The following is a 17,674-nucleotide window of genomic DNA, read 5'->3' as shown; positions in this document are numbered from 1 at the left end:
ACCCAAATTAAATGCATTTGAGTACATGCATTACTCCAGCTTTCAGTGAGTCATCTGGGTGCACTCAAAAGTGTTTTAGTTGTTGCAAAGCATGTGATCATCAATTTGGTGGGAGAACATAATCACCATATGTGTGGAAGCATAACTGACTGTATTCAATCATACTATGAATTTGTTTGCTCAATGGACTTTTCATTGAATCAGAAAATGTTTCTGGAAAAAATAGGTATTGGTGAAGACAGAAAGCAAGCAATCTGAGTAAAAGATTTCCAGAGTGCATAGTGTTTTTGACCTGAAACACAGTATTTTTATAGGAGAGGATCTAGAGGTTAAAGAAAGTGGTTGTAATTGAAAATTTTGGGAAGATAATTAACCATAGTTAGTTAGTAGCATACTCTTTTCTTCTTCAGGACAATTAACCGTTTCAAACAATTTTCACCAGGAGATATATATGCTAGAAGGAAAGTGGAATTTGTCATGAATTAAATTTTTTAATGCCTTTTTTAAGCTCTTGGAAGTGATAAAGATAAAATTATTTCGTCTCCTCAGAAAAATCTGTGAAACTGTAAGATTGGTAGGACAAAAGCTAAAGTAAGCAAAATAAAACACTGAATTATGAACAAAAACTCTGTTAGATGACTGATGTGGAATTGAACTAGACCAGTGTCAGTCCACTGTGTGCAAGTAGCTCTTGCACAGGGCACTGGTTGTCGTATCACCTTGGCAGCCTTTCTGAAAGTTAGAGTGCATTTTTGTCATACCATTTTTTCAAATGTAAGTTAAAATATGCTTCAACATCAGATATAGTTGTCTCCTTGTTCCATTTCTTTAATTTTGTAAATCCTATTCGTTTTAGTTAGTATAAAGAATAACTGATGAGACTTTAATTTTGAATTTCTTGGTGTCTTCAGAGGTTTTATGGGTAAAATATTTACTTTTGCAGGGCAAAATTGTAACACATTAAGATACTATGTGCCAAAATTGTGTTACCCCATAAAAATAACACACAGAACGCAGCTGCTGAGCCCCTACAATATCTGGTATTGCAGGGAATTTCCTCTTCACGTTTACAGAATTAACATGATTTCTGAACAGTTAATTAAAATAAAACTTGCCTTTATGTTTCAGAAGAACTTGAGCCGCACAATAAATTATTTCAACCAGTAATTCACTTGTTTTTGATAGTATGCTAAGATCTGTATGCAAAGGATTTTATGACTGCCACATTTTAGCTTTATCATACATAATGCAATTAATCAGACAGATGAATTCAATGTGAAGGTCAATAATAAAGTTTTATTGATAAATTACAGAAAGGAAAGAGGAGGAAAGGAACATATTTTTCCTAATGAGACTGAAAGAGAAAGAAAAAGAAATCAGTGCAAATGAGGGGAAGGCTGTTTGAAATGCAGTTTTGTACCATAGAAAATGCATGTTCCAGCAAAATTTTGGAACACAGTTTCTGTAAAAGATAAAGATATCGAGTGTATTTTCTTGGCAGTGTAAGCTACAATGCATTCCATACCTTGGATTTTTTCACTCATCATCAGTCACACAAGACACTACCTCTTGTGTTTAGCAACAATGTGTCTGCTCCAGCAAACACTGAGGAGCATCCCAAACTTTTCTGGCAGAAATAACCAGTGAGACAGTTGACAGTGAAATTATGCATAGGCATAAATAGGTGTAGGATTTGGTCTTAAAACTTGGTATTTATTGGTGTAATTCTAAGAAGATTAACCAGCTTGAAACTGATGAATATTACTTTTACATCAACTCATTATTCGTTCTTATATTAGGTCTTCATGCTGATGTTATAATCTGTGTAGACAACAGCTAGTTTTATCATTCTGTTACTTATAGAAGCATCAGAGTGCTTCCACAGTACAATCAATATGGCAATAAATAATATTGTAATATATTCATGTCTTAATACAATTTTGATTGCTTTTTTAAACTGTCCATTTGGACTTCATTGTGTTTGTTCAAGTTATATACAAGATGTTAAGAACCAATAGTAGCTTAAATGAAAAGAGCAGTAGCACGTGCCATAACTTTTGTACCAAAAGAAACTCAGACATATGATCCCTATTCTTTTAAATTCGATTTCCCTGAGTGAAAATTCAGCCTTTTAGTTAAAATGTGTAGTGAAATCACATTTCATCACTTAATTTCTTCAAATAAATTTAGCATCCATATTCCAATTTCTCCCAGGAGTTTGTTTCCAACTAATTAGCATCAGAAAACTGAGTCAGTAGCTACAGACAAAAGTCTGGACAGCAATCTGTCTACCACTTTATATTTATACAATCTCTGCTCTTTCAAAGTACAAGGATCAACTAACAAAGGAAGTATAATATTATAGAACAATACCTATTATTTTTTTCGAGCCACATGCACAGGATGAGTTTGTATCCTGTGGATACAAGTGACACAGGGTGTCAAGTCATGGTCTTGACTGTGATCCACAATGAAACTCCCATTAATTTTCATGGAGCTAGGATTTTTTTCAATGTTTTTGTCATTATTCTTGCCTACCCGTTATATGCAATCTAGTAGCAAATAAAAACTACATCAAATCAAGATCTCCTCATGCTAATCTTTGCACAAAAATATGACTATTAAATGAGACACTGTCCCAGGAGGGACTATCTGGGAGGGAAAGTGAGAGGCTTGAATTGTCATTAACCTGAGAAAACCCTGCCAGTCTGTGTAAGGACTGGATATAGACCTCATTGGTTTTTACTGCACTGCAAAGGAATGCTTAGCAGGGTATGGAATGTTGACAAAGCTAATTTTTAATTTGATCAGTAGCAAGAGCATATGATAAGTAACTATGTTGCATACTATTTTCCAGGTCATAGACTTATACTGGGGAGTTGAAGCAGATGAGTGGGACAGTCCAGAGCTGCAAAAGACTCGTATGAAGCTGTTAGAAGACTGCTTGAAAAGTTCTGCAGGTCCATGTTTTGTTGTGGGTACAAAAATAATGTTTTACTTTCCAAAAAAAATATAATGTTATCTATCCTAACATGCATGATTCAGTGACAAATGCATGATTTTCTTCTTTCTAAAATATTTTATATTCCTTGCTATGCTGCATCCAAATGTTTCCCTATACAGCTTTGTAGATTAACAGTGATTACTCAGTATTAGTGGAGAGGAAGGAAGGATCTTTTATGATCGGGCCCCATAACAAGAGGAGCATGACTGTACTACTATCACAACAGAATTGTGGACAACTTGTTTAAGGAGGCCACAATTAATTAATTCTTGGTACTTCTCACACATGCACTACCGGCTGGCCTAAAAAGACAACAAAAAACCAGCAGCAGCAAAGAACTGTCTGCTCTGATCAGCATTTGCTGTTTTGGGTCATAAACCCACAACAAGTTAGGATATCAGGTATTAGCGAGTGAAAAGACTGGAGGTCAGTGACAACCTGAGGAGACTGAGTCTGTGATATACTGATATACAACTGATTGTTCTCTCCATGGTCCCTTGTTAGACTTCATGGCAAAACAATCTTAAGGCCATGCCTTTGCTATTCCAAATTTTATTTTCTATAATACATTTGCTAAGAAAATAATTTAGAAAAGGTATTTTTCTCCTCTTCTACCTAAACGTAGTTAAGTGATCTGTAATCCTTAGACTTGTCATAATAAGACAGAGAAGAGTTCTGAAAAAAACCTGCAAGTCCTTGATTATTTTTTTTAAGGGAAGAATGTTAAAGATTTAGTGAACTGAAACCACAGAATCCCTTGGGGTTGGAAGGGATACAGAACACTGCCTGCTATGAAGGCTGGAGATCACGTCTCTCCATGCCAAAGATTAGACAAAGAGCAAGCTGTAGCATGTGTCATTCTGTACTTTTATCACACCCTTAAAAAGATCTCTCTGGCTCTCATTCATTCACCTGCTTGTCTCACTTTGTTATTTAGCTTCAGAGGCCTGGGGAACAAGAGCTGTCCTCAGCTTGACCGTAGGAGCCCAGCGCTTGGAGTAGTGAATGGGTTTGATGCTGTTGTGACACTGTTTTTCACAAGCACACACTGGCCCAGATCTCTAGAGAGGCTGGGTGTCTTTCATCTTATGTGACTAAATTTAGTTTTCTGGGTTTATTTTTCTACTTTTTATCTTCCCTTGATGAAAAAAACCAAAGTTGGAACAGAAAGGCATGGCGTTTTTCCTGTAGCAGCACCCAGTGTCCTTAGATATGGATGTTGTAAAATCTTTCACAGTGAAGGAAACCTTGTCATGAACTATTGCTGCATATTTTAGCAGCTCAGAATCTTGAAGCTTTTAAGAACTGCCTGCCTGATATTGTTACTAAGGAAAAAAATCAAGCCAAATCAGAATTTTTAAACAGAACAAAACTGTTAGCAAAGAGGTTGCAGTGAGCCAACGATTTCAATATTTATTTCACGTTTTCCAAGTATGGGCCAAAGTAATAGCTCTCCCAATGACTGGCAAAACTACAGAAATCAGTTTATGCACATTTGTTTTTTGCCCTGCTGTACCGTAGTGAGATGGGGTTTATTTCATTTACAACACAAATTGAAGATGATTCTACTCCAACAAGGCGTAATTAGTTTTAATTTATAGTAACATAATTAAAAGCTGACTTTGGCACTGCAGGCTTTGGGCAACTTCCCATTTCTTGAGAAAGTTCTATAAAATGTGCTGCTTCCATTCAGCTGGGTATTTTTTTGTACTTATCAATTACCGCTTTTTGAATTGAGACACAGATCTGGGATTAAATTGGACTATTCAGAATTAACTACTAGGTATGGATTGATTTTAGAAAGTGTTTCTTTATGGCACTTTGTGCCTGCATTGTGATATCAGATGGAGAGAAAACAAAATTCAGTTCTTAAATTAGTGCAGTGCCTACGCTGGAATTCCTCAGCTTTTCTGCAGATATGAAGCAACAAAATCTAAATTAACACATATTCATAAACACAAAGGAGAAAGCAGTTCTGAAAAAAAAGGTGTAATTAATTTGCTGTGAACACTGTCTTTGAGAATGTATAGTCCCCCTCTTACCTGCTGCCTGAGCTCTATTAACACTTGATTCAATTAAGGGAGAGAGGAATTGTTTGGTTTTTTGCTTAAATTGAGGCTTTTTGTTAGGTTGGTGTTTTTGTTTGGGGTTTTTCTGCTGTGCAAAATCAGTCCCTATTATATGTGATCATTTAAATACTCATAGCCTTTACTATAGGCAAATATATACCATGCTAATTTTGATTTACAGAGTAATTTATCGAGATCCATTTATGACGGGAAAGGTACTATTTCTGTGGGGAAAATACTTCTCATACAAATTTTATGCAGAAATTATACTAGTTTTCTCTGGAATCTACATGGAGAGATTAAAATGCAGTGTATTTATTAAATTGTGAACTTTATAAACTCTGCATTGCACAATGATACCAAAGGAAAAAATGCACTCAGTGCATCACTGGAACTTTTGCATTTTGTTACATTATGTTTCCTAGTGAATTTGTAAGAGATGGTAACACAGACAGGATGTTAGAGAGACAATAAAGGTTATGTTATGATCCCACAACTAGCACTGGTCATGAACAGGATTCATCTATTACAGATCTAGTCTTGACATCTTTTACAATAAATAGGAACATACAGATATCTCCAGTAATACCTGAGTCATCTTCTGGATAACTGTTTTTCCTTTAACAAGGAGACATTAGACTGCTAATTTAGGAACTCAAATACAGTGCTTGATTTCAGTTAAGGCCATGAGGTATTTAGGGTGTCATTAGTCTATAGTAATTATTTGCAGAATAAGTTTATTTCCCTTTTACTGATACTCCCTAACTAATACTCTAGTACTGACCTGCTGTTGTTAAGGCTTTAGTACAGATGAGAAAACTGTCAGGCTTCTCTGCACTTCTCTTAAAACACACCCTGCAAGTTATAACATGTGGGTGCTCTCTTCCATCTGTGTGGCACCACACAGTCTTTGCCTGAACTGCTGTCCTTGCATGACTGTCTCCTGGAAGACTGTAAAATTCAAAATAGAAATGGAAATGAAATGGTAGTCTGTTACCTGTAAAGGTTTGCTCGATTAAATATGTTTGGGATTTTACAAACCTTAGAGATTCTCTCTACCCATCATTCAAATCACCTGGTCCAAAGAATAATAAAAACATTTTCTACCTACTCTGAACAGCTATTGTAATTTACATTATACCTCTCAAATTATTGTCAGCTTGTTAACAATAATCTTCCTTGTTTGCTAATGGAGAACAGGGCTGACCTTTGAAGATGACCACTCAGAAATATGAGAAACACCAAATATTTTGCAATGGGTCTCCCCATGTCCTCAAGAATTTCCACATCTAAACAACTTGAGCTCCTGCATCACCCCTTGCATTTTCACTGGGTTGCTGAGGTATCCCCCAGTGTATTTCTGAAGCTCTGCTTACCACAGACCAACTGTGGATGCCTAAAAGCTCTTTTCCCCATTCTCAGTCCAGGGCATGGACAGGACTGAAATCAAGAGCAGCACATGCATCCCTTCCTGAACAGACCCTAGGGAAGCATAAAACTCCACTTTCACAGAGCTAAAGACCTAGCATTATAAATTTGGGGTTCCCGTAGAATTTTCAAAGAATATTAGCAATTTGCAATATTTGTCATGTCCTTAAATCACCTTGAAGTTGAAGAGGAAGTATGGTAAATTGAGGAGTGAAATGTTTTTTACTGTCTGTATCTTTTTGTTCCTACTGTATAATGCATGCTTTAATCATTCCATTAAGTACACTGCTACACTCTCTCTGCTTAGTACAAATGGTTGATAATTAATTTTGAGTGCATTCCAGCTCAGAGAAAATTCCAAATTATATTACTCCAGCTCTGCTGAATGTCCTCAACTCCCATCTCAGTCCTGGTGTTACTCTAGGATTTATTCCTAATGTGAAAACTAAATATATATGGGTTCTGGAATGCATGAATTATATTTTGCTTTTGCTCTCCTGGGAAAATTGCCACACAATTTAAGTTAGAGAGGCTAAAGTCAGTCAAATGTGTCTATACTAAAACATTAGGGGGAATGCTAAGCACCCTCTGCTTTTGGAAATTCAACCAAACCTGTGCTTGGGCAATTCAGTATTTAATTTTCCTCAAGGAAGCAGTTCTGTATGTAGTTTTCAAGTGAATAGGGAGAAATAGCTGGAGCCAGACATGGTACAACAGTCCAGCTCTTCCAAGAAAGAAATATCAAATTATGAATTTTATTCTTATTCGTCATCTGATTCAAAACCCATCCAAATAAGGACTCCATCTAACATAAGTGGGTTTGTGTTCATACAGCATATCAGGAATGGCTCCATAGGACTTGTTGGCATTGATCTGGAGTAAAGTATATGTCTGCAGACAATAATCCTGATTTATGTGGACTTGGGCAAGAGGAAAGATTTTTCTGTGAATGTCAAAGTAGAGCTTTGCCTATTTTTTTAAGCCCTTCAAAGTAAATAAAGTGATAAATTTTAAAGTCATATTATGCAACTTTCCCCTCAGCAAGCTTTGGTCTTCTTTCAGAGCCTCCAGACTAAGAGCTAAAGGGTGTCTATCCCTTTCAGTGTAGTTTGTCTCTGAACAACGGATATACACAGAAAGTGAAATCAAGGATGGGGGGATATAATATGATTAAGCTATTGTAAGTGAATTCCTTCATTTGCTTTAAGGATGGGAATGTATTGTCCTGTGAATCATCTCTGATTCTCTAAATCTAAAATTCTTACCCATTTTTTAAATGTGGCCCATTGAAAATAGGTACAAGATTCATCAGACAGCTTTTCCATGGAACATAGAAACTGCATGGTTTTTTATGTAGTCTTAAAATAGCTTTCATCTTCAACCAGAAGAGTGCACATATTTTCTGCTAAGTCACTGTACTTCTTTTTCTTGACAGAAATATATTTTTTGGTGCTGCGTTCCAGAAAGATTAAGTATTATGTTTAATATGAATGACCATTTTAGCGAAAACAAGATTAACGTGAAGTCATGTTTCCATCATTCTTTATTATTTGTAGAGGAGAAAATAGGCTGCATGACATTTATGAGATTTAGTGTCTCTTGACCCTCATGAGCTTTACCAAACCATCTTCTGAGGTATTATTGTAATCAGCTAGATGTAACCATCTGCCCTACAAATGAAATGGTAGATCAAACATCAGCTATTCTACAGAAGTGAGGGGGGTGGAGGGGATTCTAAACCTTGCAGTGCTACTTCTGTGTAAAGAAACAGCATACTTTACAGTATTTAGCAGGCATTTGGTAAGTTCAAAGAGAGATATTAATACTGTTGCTTGCTTCTAGGGTATACACCTTCCCTTTTACAGAGATCCACTTCAGAGATCCTTTGGTTAACAGGTTAATAACAGACCCAGGTTTGGTGATGTGAAATGACTGTAAAGATTGTTGACACTCTGAACACTTTAAGTAATGCTGGTTTTGATAAGCTGTAACCTTTGTCAAGTGCCTAAGGGATTTGGTTTATGGAGACAAGGAAAGCCTTTATCTCTGTTATCACAGTGATTGCTGTAGTCTTTTTCCTTCAGATCAGCTTCTTTGAAGATCCTTTCCACATTTTTGCATTCTTTCCTTAATTGTTATTGCAGTTTAGATTATTAGCTTCTTTTCATAGAAAATAGTTCTTTTTGTCGTGCACCTGTACTACTGTCCTTTTTATCCTCCTCCAAATTTATAATTTAATAAACAGTAAAAAGAGTTCTTTCCCTCCAAGCATGTGAAAAGTAGGGAATGCATGCAAATACTTAAGAACATTAAAAAGGGACTAATAATCCTGCATCAGTCTTAAGTTTACTAGGACATCATACTGCTAGCATTGTAGGGAAAGGAAAATTATACTCTTCTCATGCAAGGAATTTTCTAATAATTTCTTTTCATCTTCGAAGGACTAGATTGATAAGTTTAAGAGAGTACCAGACACCAACTGACCCAAAAAACAAGCCCTAAAGCCAATGCCAACTAGCTTGGAAAAAATAATGTTTTGTTACAATTAGCGCATAAGGATACAAAAATCTTAAATAAAAATCATCAAAATCAAGGAACTAGTCAAAATAAAGAATCTAGGCCATTCCACATGTACTTGCAAAGCAGAGTTGATGTTATGTTCTGGTACTTGTTTTGCATACTGTGATAAAGTCTAAATTCTGGGTGTGTTATAATCTCCCAGAACTAATGTCACTTATACTAAAAATTTGCCTTTGGGCCTTCATTTATGTTATACATAAAACAATTATTAATGGTGTTTTTAGGTGCACACTACACAGTCATGGGTCATATCAGGCTCCCAGTAACTGCATTATTCTATGTAAGTTGTGAAATCGTTTTCTTGACATTTAATTACAAAATCAGTTTTCATTTGTAGACTCAATAAATACCAATCTGTTTAGCTTTAATAAGAAGGGAAAAAGAAATAGAAAAAAGAAATTTGCAGTGAAATGTCATGTCATCTTATAACTAGCTTCAGTATTCCTAAAATCTGAAGGGGTGTTAAAAATTCCCTTATGCTATTAGTGATCTCTCCCTCTGATAATACTCGTAAATAACACTTTCTAATACCTTCATAGCAGCTCCATATGTTAGTGAGAAAAACAGCTTAATTATGTTGCAAAAAAAAGCATAAATATATAGGTCTATTTCCAATAAAGAGTGTATGTATGTGCTTACAGTGGGATTTAGATAGGTTTTCCTGTCCTAAAAACCCCTCCACAGCTGCTGCAACTTTGGAGGTTACTCCAGACTAAATGTATCTCTGTCAATCCCTTAAGTGTCTAATTCAGCCCTTTTTGCCATGCTCAACTTTATCTCATCATTTGTCACATAAATACCATCCCAAAATGGAAATCTAGAAACTAAACAGCCTTTCTGATAAATATTAGCAAGATCATATTTCCCAGAAAGTAAAGATATGGCCACTTGCATAGGAAGCATACCAAAGAGGGCAGTAAGAATGCATTTAACCCTGGGGTTTGGTGTCCAGAAGCCAGTGCCCTGGCCTCCCAGCTGACTACAGTGATAGGCTCAGAGTTATCTTCTTCCTTTCTGCCTCTCTGACACCTGTGTCCCTGGATGCTCAGTAAGGCATATTAAACTGCAATACTAGAAGAAGCTTTTTTCCATTAGCCACACTTCACCTCTGAGGTGCAACGCAGGGTTTCAAGCCCTTTCACAGTTCCTTATAGCTTGGATGAGTGTTGTGATTATTTTACAAAGCAGAGGAGGTTACACCACCATGCCCTCCTCTAAAAGACAATATTCGTCTCCTTGCTGTTTCCAAGAAAGGTATGTTTCCCACTTGCTGTAGGCAGGGTAGTGATTTCCACAGAGAAGGTTACTGGCTTTAGTGTGGGATATGTGCTACAGTCTTTTATTAAACCTAACCCTTGTGGTTTGTTTTTCTACCCAGTTCTACTGTTGTAAAGTGTTACGGGACCTGTCAGAGAGTTGACAGAAATCTGGACTGCAGTAGGAATTACCTACAAGGACCTGAGCTTTATGTGAAAGGAAAAATGTACATGCCTGTCAAGAAATCTCCCACACAATTTCAAAAACAGAGCAGAGTGAGAATAATGCATTTGTTTGGAGGAGAATCAGAGTGAGTGAGCAGCTCAAACCTCTAGGCAGAGGTAGGCAAAATCTTCTCCAATCCTTCCTCTACCCTACTTTTATTCACAGATCTCTTCCCTAATTGTATTCTTTTTGCCTGGTTTTCTCACCTGCATCTATGCTTAGGCTGGTCAAAGAGCCGGCAGCAAAATGAGCTAAACTGGTGCTTCATGATCATGTAGAAGGCAGGAAGAATGTGGAGGAAGACCACTGGTATTTTCTCAGCCAGGAAAAAGGAGAGTTCTGATGAAGCAAAGTGTATCAGGGAAGCAGGTCACGAATTTCTTCTGAGGAAACACATTCCCTCTGTAAGGTAGACTGTTAGCTCCTACCCACTATGTCTTGAAATATTACTCATCGTTATTTCATATCTCCCTACCACTAGAGAAAAGCTTTGAGATTTAAAAATACTGCACTGTGGGTGAAGTTCAGAGTTGAGGGAAGTGGTACATTTACAGCTAGATTTGGCTGCTCTCTTTAATTTTCTGAAAGACAGGTCAAGCATCAAGAAACTCCACCATCATTTTCTTCTTATATCTTATGTCAGGAACAGTACTCACAGCAAAAGACTTCAGCACTTGCACCTTACCCTTCCAGTCCTAATTCCAGTCAGTTTTCTTACAAGGAGTTCAACAGCCCTTTTTGTTTTTCATGGAACTGAAACCAAGACCCATCTCAAGTTTCTGAAACTCATATCACCCCCCCACGGTACTTCTGCAGTGCCTCCAGATAAAAAAGGAAGAGAGAAATTAGGGCATGGCTCTGTGAAACAACGTACTGCAATATTCCTCAAGCCAAGGAACATAAATATGTATCCCAGCAGGTGGAAAAACAATGTATTTCTCAGATCAGAAATGCCTTTTATGCCTTCAACTTCCTATTCACTTCAATAATCTCAATTAAAACCTGTATTTCTTATGTTTTATACAGTCAGCTGTAGTTCTAAAATTAAATCGTTTTACTCATAGGCTTCAACCAAAGGATTGAGGTATGGACACTGTTATTATGACCTCGGTATGGAGGAAAAGCAAATGAAAGTGTTTGATACTGTTCTATGGTATCATTTTTCCTTTAAAAACTAAACAGGACAAACAATGTAAAGTAACAGTTCCATCTCTGCTGATACATAAATACACAAGATCTTTCAAAATAGAAATACTTAAAATAAAATGGTTATTTTGCAAGCTATCATTAGCCTCATTTTATAGATAGACAGTCTGAGGCAGTGGCAAAAGCATCAACGAGTTTCCATACTAAGAAGCAGTAAAAGTGGAAAGAAGATTTAAGAGATCTGCAGCAGCTCTAACATTCTGTCTGCTAAGCTGCACTGCCTTACAACTGTTGGCAGGAGAAGAAAAATGCTATTCTGAAGGCACTTTGACCTGTAAATCCCAGAAATCACAGATTACATTTTTGTCCTTTTTTCATATTTTTTTTTTTTATTTCTAATGGTGATATTTTGGGGAGTTTTAATACCAATGCAACATAACTTTTTTCCTTTGATAGACAAGAAAAGCAGTCAAATGTATTTATTTATTTTAGTAGTATTCTCTCTGTGCTTGTATTGTGAGGTCGTTACACTGTACCGCATTGCAGCTAGAAGTACAAAAAAAGGAGCAGAGGCAGCTATTTTCAGGTCATCTCCTGGGCACTCTGGAACTCCAGCTTCCTAAAACTTGGTTTAGATTAAGAATTTTATTATAGCTTTCTTCATCTTGGTTTCAGTTTTCAGTACAGCTCAATTTAATGGCTTGGAGTTTGCCCTAAGAAGCACTTAACATAAATATATTCCATTGAGATTTTAAATAAATTCACTTTTTTTTTCCTTACTGAACTTATTTAGTGTATTGAAACTAAATTTAAGTAAATATACTTTTCTGGGTTTTAGTTCAGATGATTCAATATTGTTGTTTAGCCATTAGCATTTTTGCTTTGAATTTGAGATGAGTTGACTATTGTTCCCTTAAGTTAAAAAAAATAATAATATAGAATATGTTTTTCTATCAGTTTTGGTAGTAAATTCTTGGTTTCAATTCAAATCATATTTATTTCTGTGAAAGAGAGTTCCAGCTAATCCTGTTATTTTGATTTTCTTTTTTTTTTCACCAGAATACTCTGGCTGCACCTGCACATCTTGCATCCCATACATAATTTCTATAGGACACTGTTAAAATGGAGTTATAATATACTGGCAAGAAACCTAAAGGACCTACAGTTGTACTAAATTTCTTTGAATGGGATATTAAATAAAAGGCCCTTAAAAACTGGTCCCCTGACCATTTGTTTCAGACTTTCAAGATGTGGTTTACCTGTATATTTGGTTATGTCATTTAAGCCCCCATTTCTGCAGACAAGGTAAACGTGCCTACATGTTACAATTCTGAGTGCCTTCCTTGACTTTAATGTGCTACTTAGGCAGGCTCACACAAGTAGTGCACTGTCTTACTACCTCCAAATTTAATATGAAAGACAAGACAGACATATAATGTAGCCACTATGCATGTAAAAAGTAAGATTTGAAAGCAGTGAAGCGTTTCTTGTAGTTATGCTGAAGTAGTTCTGTCTTCATACATACATATAGAGCAATTGAAAGAAATTGATGGGTATTGGCATCTGATTATCTGATGTGTTTTAAGCCTGGTGTTAAGTAGAAGTGTCAATCATTTACTTGTGTTTTTTTATGTATCTCTTTTGTCTATAGAAGCCTGATCCACTACAGACTAACATACTTTTTATCAGCTAACACATGTATGAACATCACAGTAAGCAGTAGAGGAAAAAAACACATTTCTCTGAGCAAAATGGCTATTTGACTGAAATGCATGGCTTTAAAGAGGAAAAAAAAAAAAGGTTTATATCATAAGAAAGATTTTACTACAAAAGGAAAGAAGCCTAGAAGTGAAGGCTAAGGAAGCAGGACTTAGGTCTCTAACCCCAGGATTCACAGAAGGCAATGAAGAGCAAGTGACCACAGAAGAGAGAGGGATCCAGAAGATTCATTCACTTTGTAGCCCTTGTTTAGGGTACTCATGAAAACTATGGAAAGATAAAGTTCATGTTCCTGCTCCAATTAATATTCAGTTACTTGTATAATACTATGCAATTTCTTGTACAGAAAGGAGCTGCACTAGCAGGACGCTACTGTTACCCCATCATTCATGCCCAGAACCCTTATGAGTAGGGTTTATACCTGGTGACCACAGACTTGTCCTTCTTTCAGTTGAGGAGAGATTTTGATACAGGTCCCTTTCTTCATGGCTGTGCTCCCTTATTACCTTTTCTGCTATAGATGATGGCCTGCTAGATACATTCTGCTCCTCACCAGTTTTCTTGCCTCCTGGTGAGGGGTGACATGATAACAGACTGCAATCCACAGTTTTCTTGGGGATGGAACATCAGTAAGACCAGCAGTTACCAACCCCTGGCAACAGATGAACTTAATACTCCACAGTATTTTAAAAGCACTTAAATCCCTACAATTTTCAGGCCAGAGTGTGAAGCATTCAACACATCTTCAATAATGTGAGATACCCTTTCTCCTAATGGAGCTGTTCTACTTTGAATAAGTCATCTTAGTTTAAGCTTACATTAATTTAGCAGGCTGAAATATAAGTCGCTCAGGACCTCATCACCAGAGGGCAAGGCTTTTCTGGTTCAGTAGCCAGCAGTTTCAGTAAGGACAGGGCTGATAATCAGGAACAACAGCTTCCACTACCTGGTTTTATCTAACTGTTGCATACCTGTCCCAGCTCTGAGTCCCTGCTCGGGCTTAATTCCCTGCACTTAATTCCTGTGTCACATGGGGACAATAATACTTCCTAATCCCTCATGGATCTTGCAAAAACATGGATCTTTCAAAACCAAATTGTTTAAGGGGTGCTTAGATCTGGACATGCAATTAAAAAATTTTGTGGTTAGATTTAATTCCTTCAAAGATGATTTCTCGAATGCTTATTCTTCAAAAAGCTGGCAATCCAGGACTGCTCTGAGAAAAGGCAGAGAGGACTTCAGTGTCACATGTGGAACTTCACAAAGACTGAGAAATAGGACTGATTCCATGATGCCCAGCAAAAGATCATTGGATCAGATCTTTCCTGTGTTGGCAAAACCAGTAATTAATATAACTTGCTGTTATTGGACAGCTTGTTTGTTATTAAAATTACCACTAAATATCTTAGTTAGAATTGAGCATATTTAGAACTTCAGTTTGTTCTGTTTTAATATAAGGTCTAGTATTAGGGTTTATGAACATTTTAGTGATGATGTCTGAACTGAAGCATTGTGAATCCCTCATATCTCAAAATCTAATCCTAATCTGTGTTTTCTCCTTTGGTCATTACTGTGACTATGCCTATAATTTTAATATCTTTCCACACCAAGAATAATAGAGTGAAAAATATTTCCCATCTTGATCTAAACAATAGTTTTTCAACCTTCATTTAATAGTGACTTCAGCCTCAGGCTTAACAAAACACCCCTGGAAGTGTTGGAGGCCATGTTGGCTGGAGCTCTGAGCAACCTGGTCTAGTGGAAGGTGTCCCTACCTATGGCAGGGAGCTTGAAAGTAGATATCTTTAAGGTTCCTTTCAACCCAAACCACTCTATGATTCTGTGATTCTATGAAAGCTAGCAAGGCTACTGCTTGGATTGCTCTGTGTTAATTCTGCAAAGTTTTGTTAGACACATATGGTTGCTGAGGGTTTTATACATGTTTGTCAGCCTGGTAGATTTATACAGTTCAATCACCTTCAATCTAATGAATCTTTAATTTATGTTTTACTATTAAAGGAAAATGACTCATCAGGTGGGAGATTTTGCTTCACGAATCTGCATATAAAACTGTCTCTTGATAATGAACACAGTGTAAACATTACTGTTCCCTTTAAAAATAATTTCCTATAATAATCATCAAAATGCTGCAATGTTATTATCACAAATTGAAGTTTTAGGTTCTTACTGTAGAGTACTATAATATTTTTCATAAAGGTCTGAAATAATGGTAATTTTTATTTGTAGACTTAATATGAAACAACATGAAGATTGTGAGAAATTGTATTTTCTTTCAATCCTGTTGCTTCATTTTTCTTTATTTTTCTAAGAAGAAATCTGCATTTACTTGAAACTATAGGGAACTGAAGATAGAGCAGATATTTTCAGAGGCTGCTGTAAGCCTCTGGCATGGATGCAGTTCAGACACTGAAGACCCTGGAGAAAAAGCGCAATTCAGATCTTCTCATTTAGGCCTTTAAGGTTTGAGTGGTTTTGTGGTACCCTGATAGACTACACTTATACAGACAGATATAAATTTAACCATAATGTTACCAAAAGAGAAGGAGTTACTTCCAAGCCTCACCTTTGTGTCTCACGGGGGAAGGTGTAGTTTTCACAGCCTGTGCATCCAAATGCACCCATCCTAAGGCTGTCATGTAACCCTACAAACAAATAGTCTTTTAAAATTACAGCAAATGCATATAATCTGTTTATACTCCTTAGTCTTTTTTTTCTTTACCAATGCCACTGCTACTGGAAAACTTGCAGTGCATCTAGGAACTGTTCCTCAGGAACCTGGTGTGTTTATGTGGTGTAACCCAGCATTCAAGAATCAGTTTCTCAGTAGAAAACAGCTGCACTTACTCAGCATGCCTCCTGCTTCCAGCCTGGGGTGTGATACCACAGTCCTTTAGAAAAACAGTGTCAGTTACTTCAATCCTCTCCAGAAAAATGAAAAGGATTTGTGTTTCAATACCTCAGTTAAAGGGCCAGTAAAACTGGGCTGTAGATTGAGGCTAGTCTGAAATTATCAGAGAGCACAGGAGTGACTACATGAAGACTTTCTACAACATAACATTTTCTACCAAAATATTCTTCAGATGGCTACACAGAGTCAGATACTAATACCAAAACCTCAGCTGACTTCTATCAGTGCAGTGCCTGAGATTGCCTTGCTCTAAATGACCTGCTCAGCACAGTATTTAGGATTTGCTGGATCATATCAAAGTTCGTTTTTATTGTGTTTTGCTCAAGTAGTCAGTAGGATGATCCCTAATATGAGATTATTTACATAATGTCTTTTGTAGTGACAGATGAAAGAAAAAAATCTGTCTTTCAATTTTAAAGTGATACCGATTGTTATTTGCCTATAGTACAGTGGAAAGAGAACAGCACAAACCATACCAGAGAAGCAGAAAAGTACACAGAATAATTCTAAAACAAACGTAATTAATTTAATGCAGTACATTAAAATCAGACATATTAACGTTAACATTTTAGTATTGTTAATGAAGGGCCCAGCTATTGATCTTTGCTCAGGCAACTGTCTATTGAATCCACTGGACTTAAATTCAGAAAAAATGTAGCCTAGTGAACTCTCAGTAATAACTTCTATGTAAGGTAAAAGCTTCTCTGAGAGAAATTTTATGAGAATTCTACCTCAACATGAATGTTAAAAGGCTTTCCAATTCATCATAATAAGAGTTATTAACCTCAGTTGAATGAAGGAAAATAATATTATATTTTGTTTAACCTCTGCAGCTTCAGAATTCAAAAATTATAGGTCTCTATGAAGAGATCAGAACAGTAAAAGCTTCAAAATTTTTCCCAGCTATCTCATTATGTGAAGCAACATAGTTCTCTCTATGAGGGGAGCTACTAGTTAGAATGATAGAAAAAATAAATTCAGATTATAAAAATATTGGATAATTTCATTTCATTAAAATTATTATATAATTCTAGTTACTGAACAAATTTGCCACAATCTCTTGACTCCTTGATGTGCACCCTGAATCAAACTGCTGTGGGATCTGAATGGGCAGTCAGGCAAACCCAACTTTCCCCTAATCCCTCTCTATTGGAGAAGCCTCTTGAAGAACTCAAGTGCTGTGACCTGTCAGAAACTGGAACCTGGCTATATGAGCTATCACAATTCCTACATTCCTTCTGTGACCTGTCAGAAACTGGAACCTGGCTATATGAGCTATCACAATTCCTACATTCCTTCACTTTTCCTAAGCAGTGG

The 17,674-nt window shown here is 36.5% G+C and overlaps 1 protein-coding gene across 1 annotated transcript in view; it reads left to right on the top strand.

Annotated features, from left to right (window-relative positions):
* Positions 1-17,674, top strand: part of NWD2 (NACHT and WD repeat domain containing 2) — a 48,544-nt gene that overhangs the window by 23,267 nt on the left and 7,603 nt on the right. The window contains exon 3 of the mRNA XM_017824694.1: positions 2,858-2,974. Within this exon, the coding sequence (XP_017680183.1) occupies positions 2,858-2,974 (117 nt within the window). The remainder of the gene's footprint in view (positions 1-2,857; positions 2,975-17,674) is intronic.

Source organism: Lepidothrix coronata, unplaced genomic scaffold, assembly GCF_001604755.1.
Source record: "Lepidothrix coronata isolate B3197 unplaced genomic scaffold, Lepidothrix_coronata-1.0 Scaffold0, whole genome shotgun sequence".
NCBI lineage: Eukaryota > Metazoa > Chordata > Aves > Passeriformes > Pipridae > Lepidothrix > Lepidothrix coronata.
The sequence above is the reverse complement of the archived record's forward strand: the minus strand, read 5'-3'. Positions and strand labels throughout refer to the sequence as shown.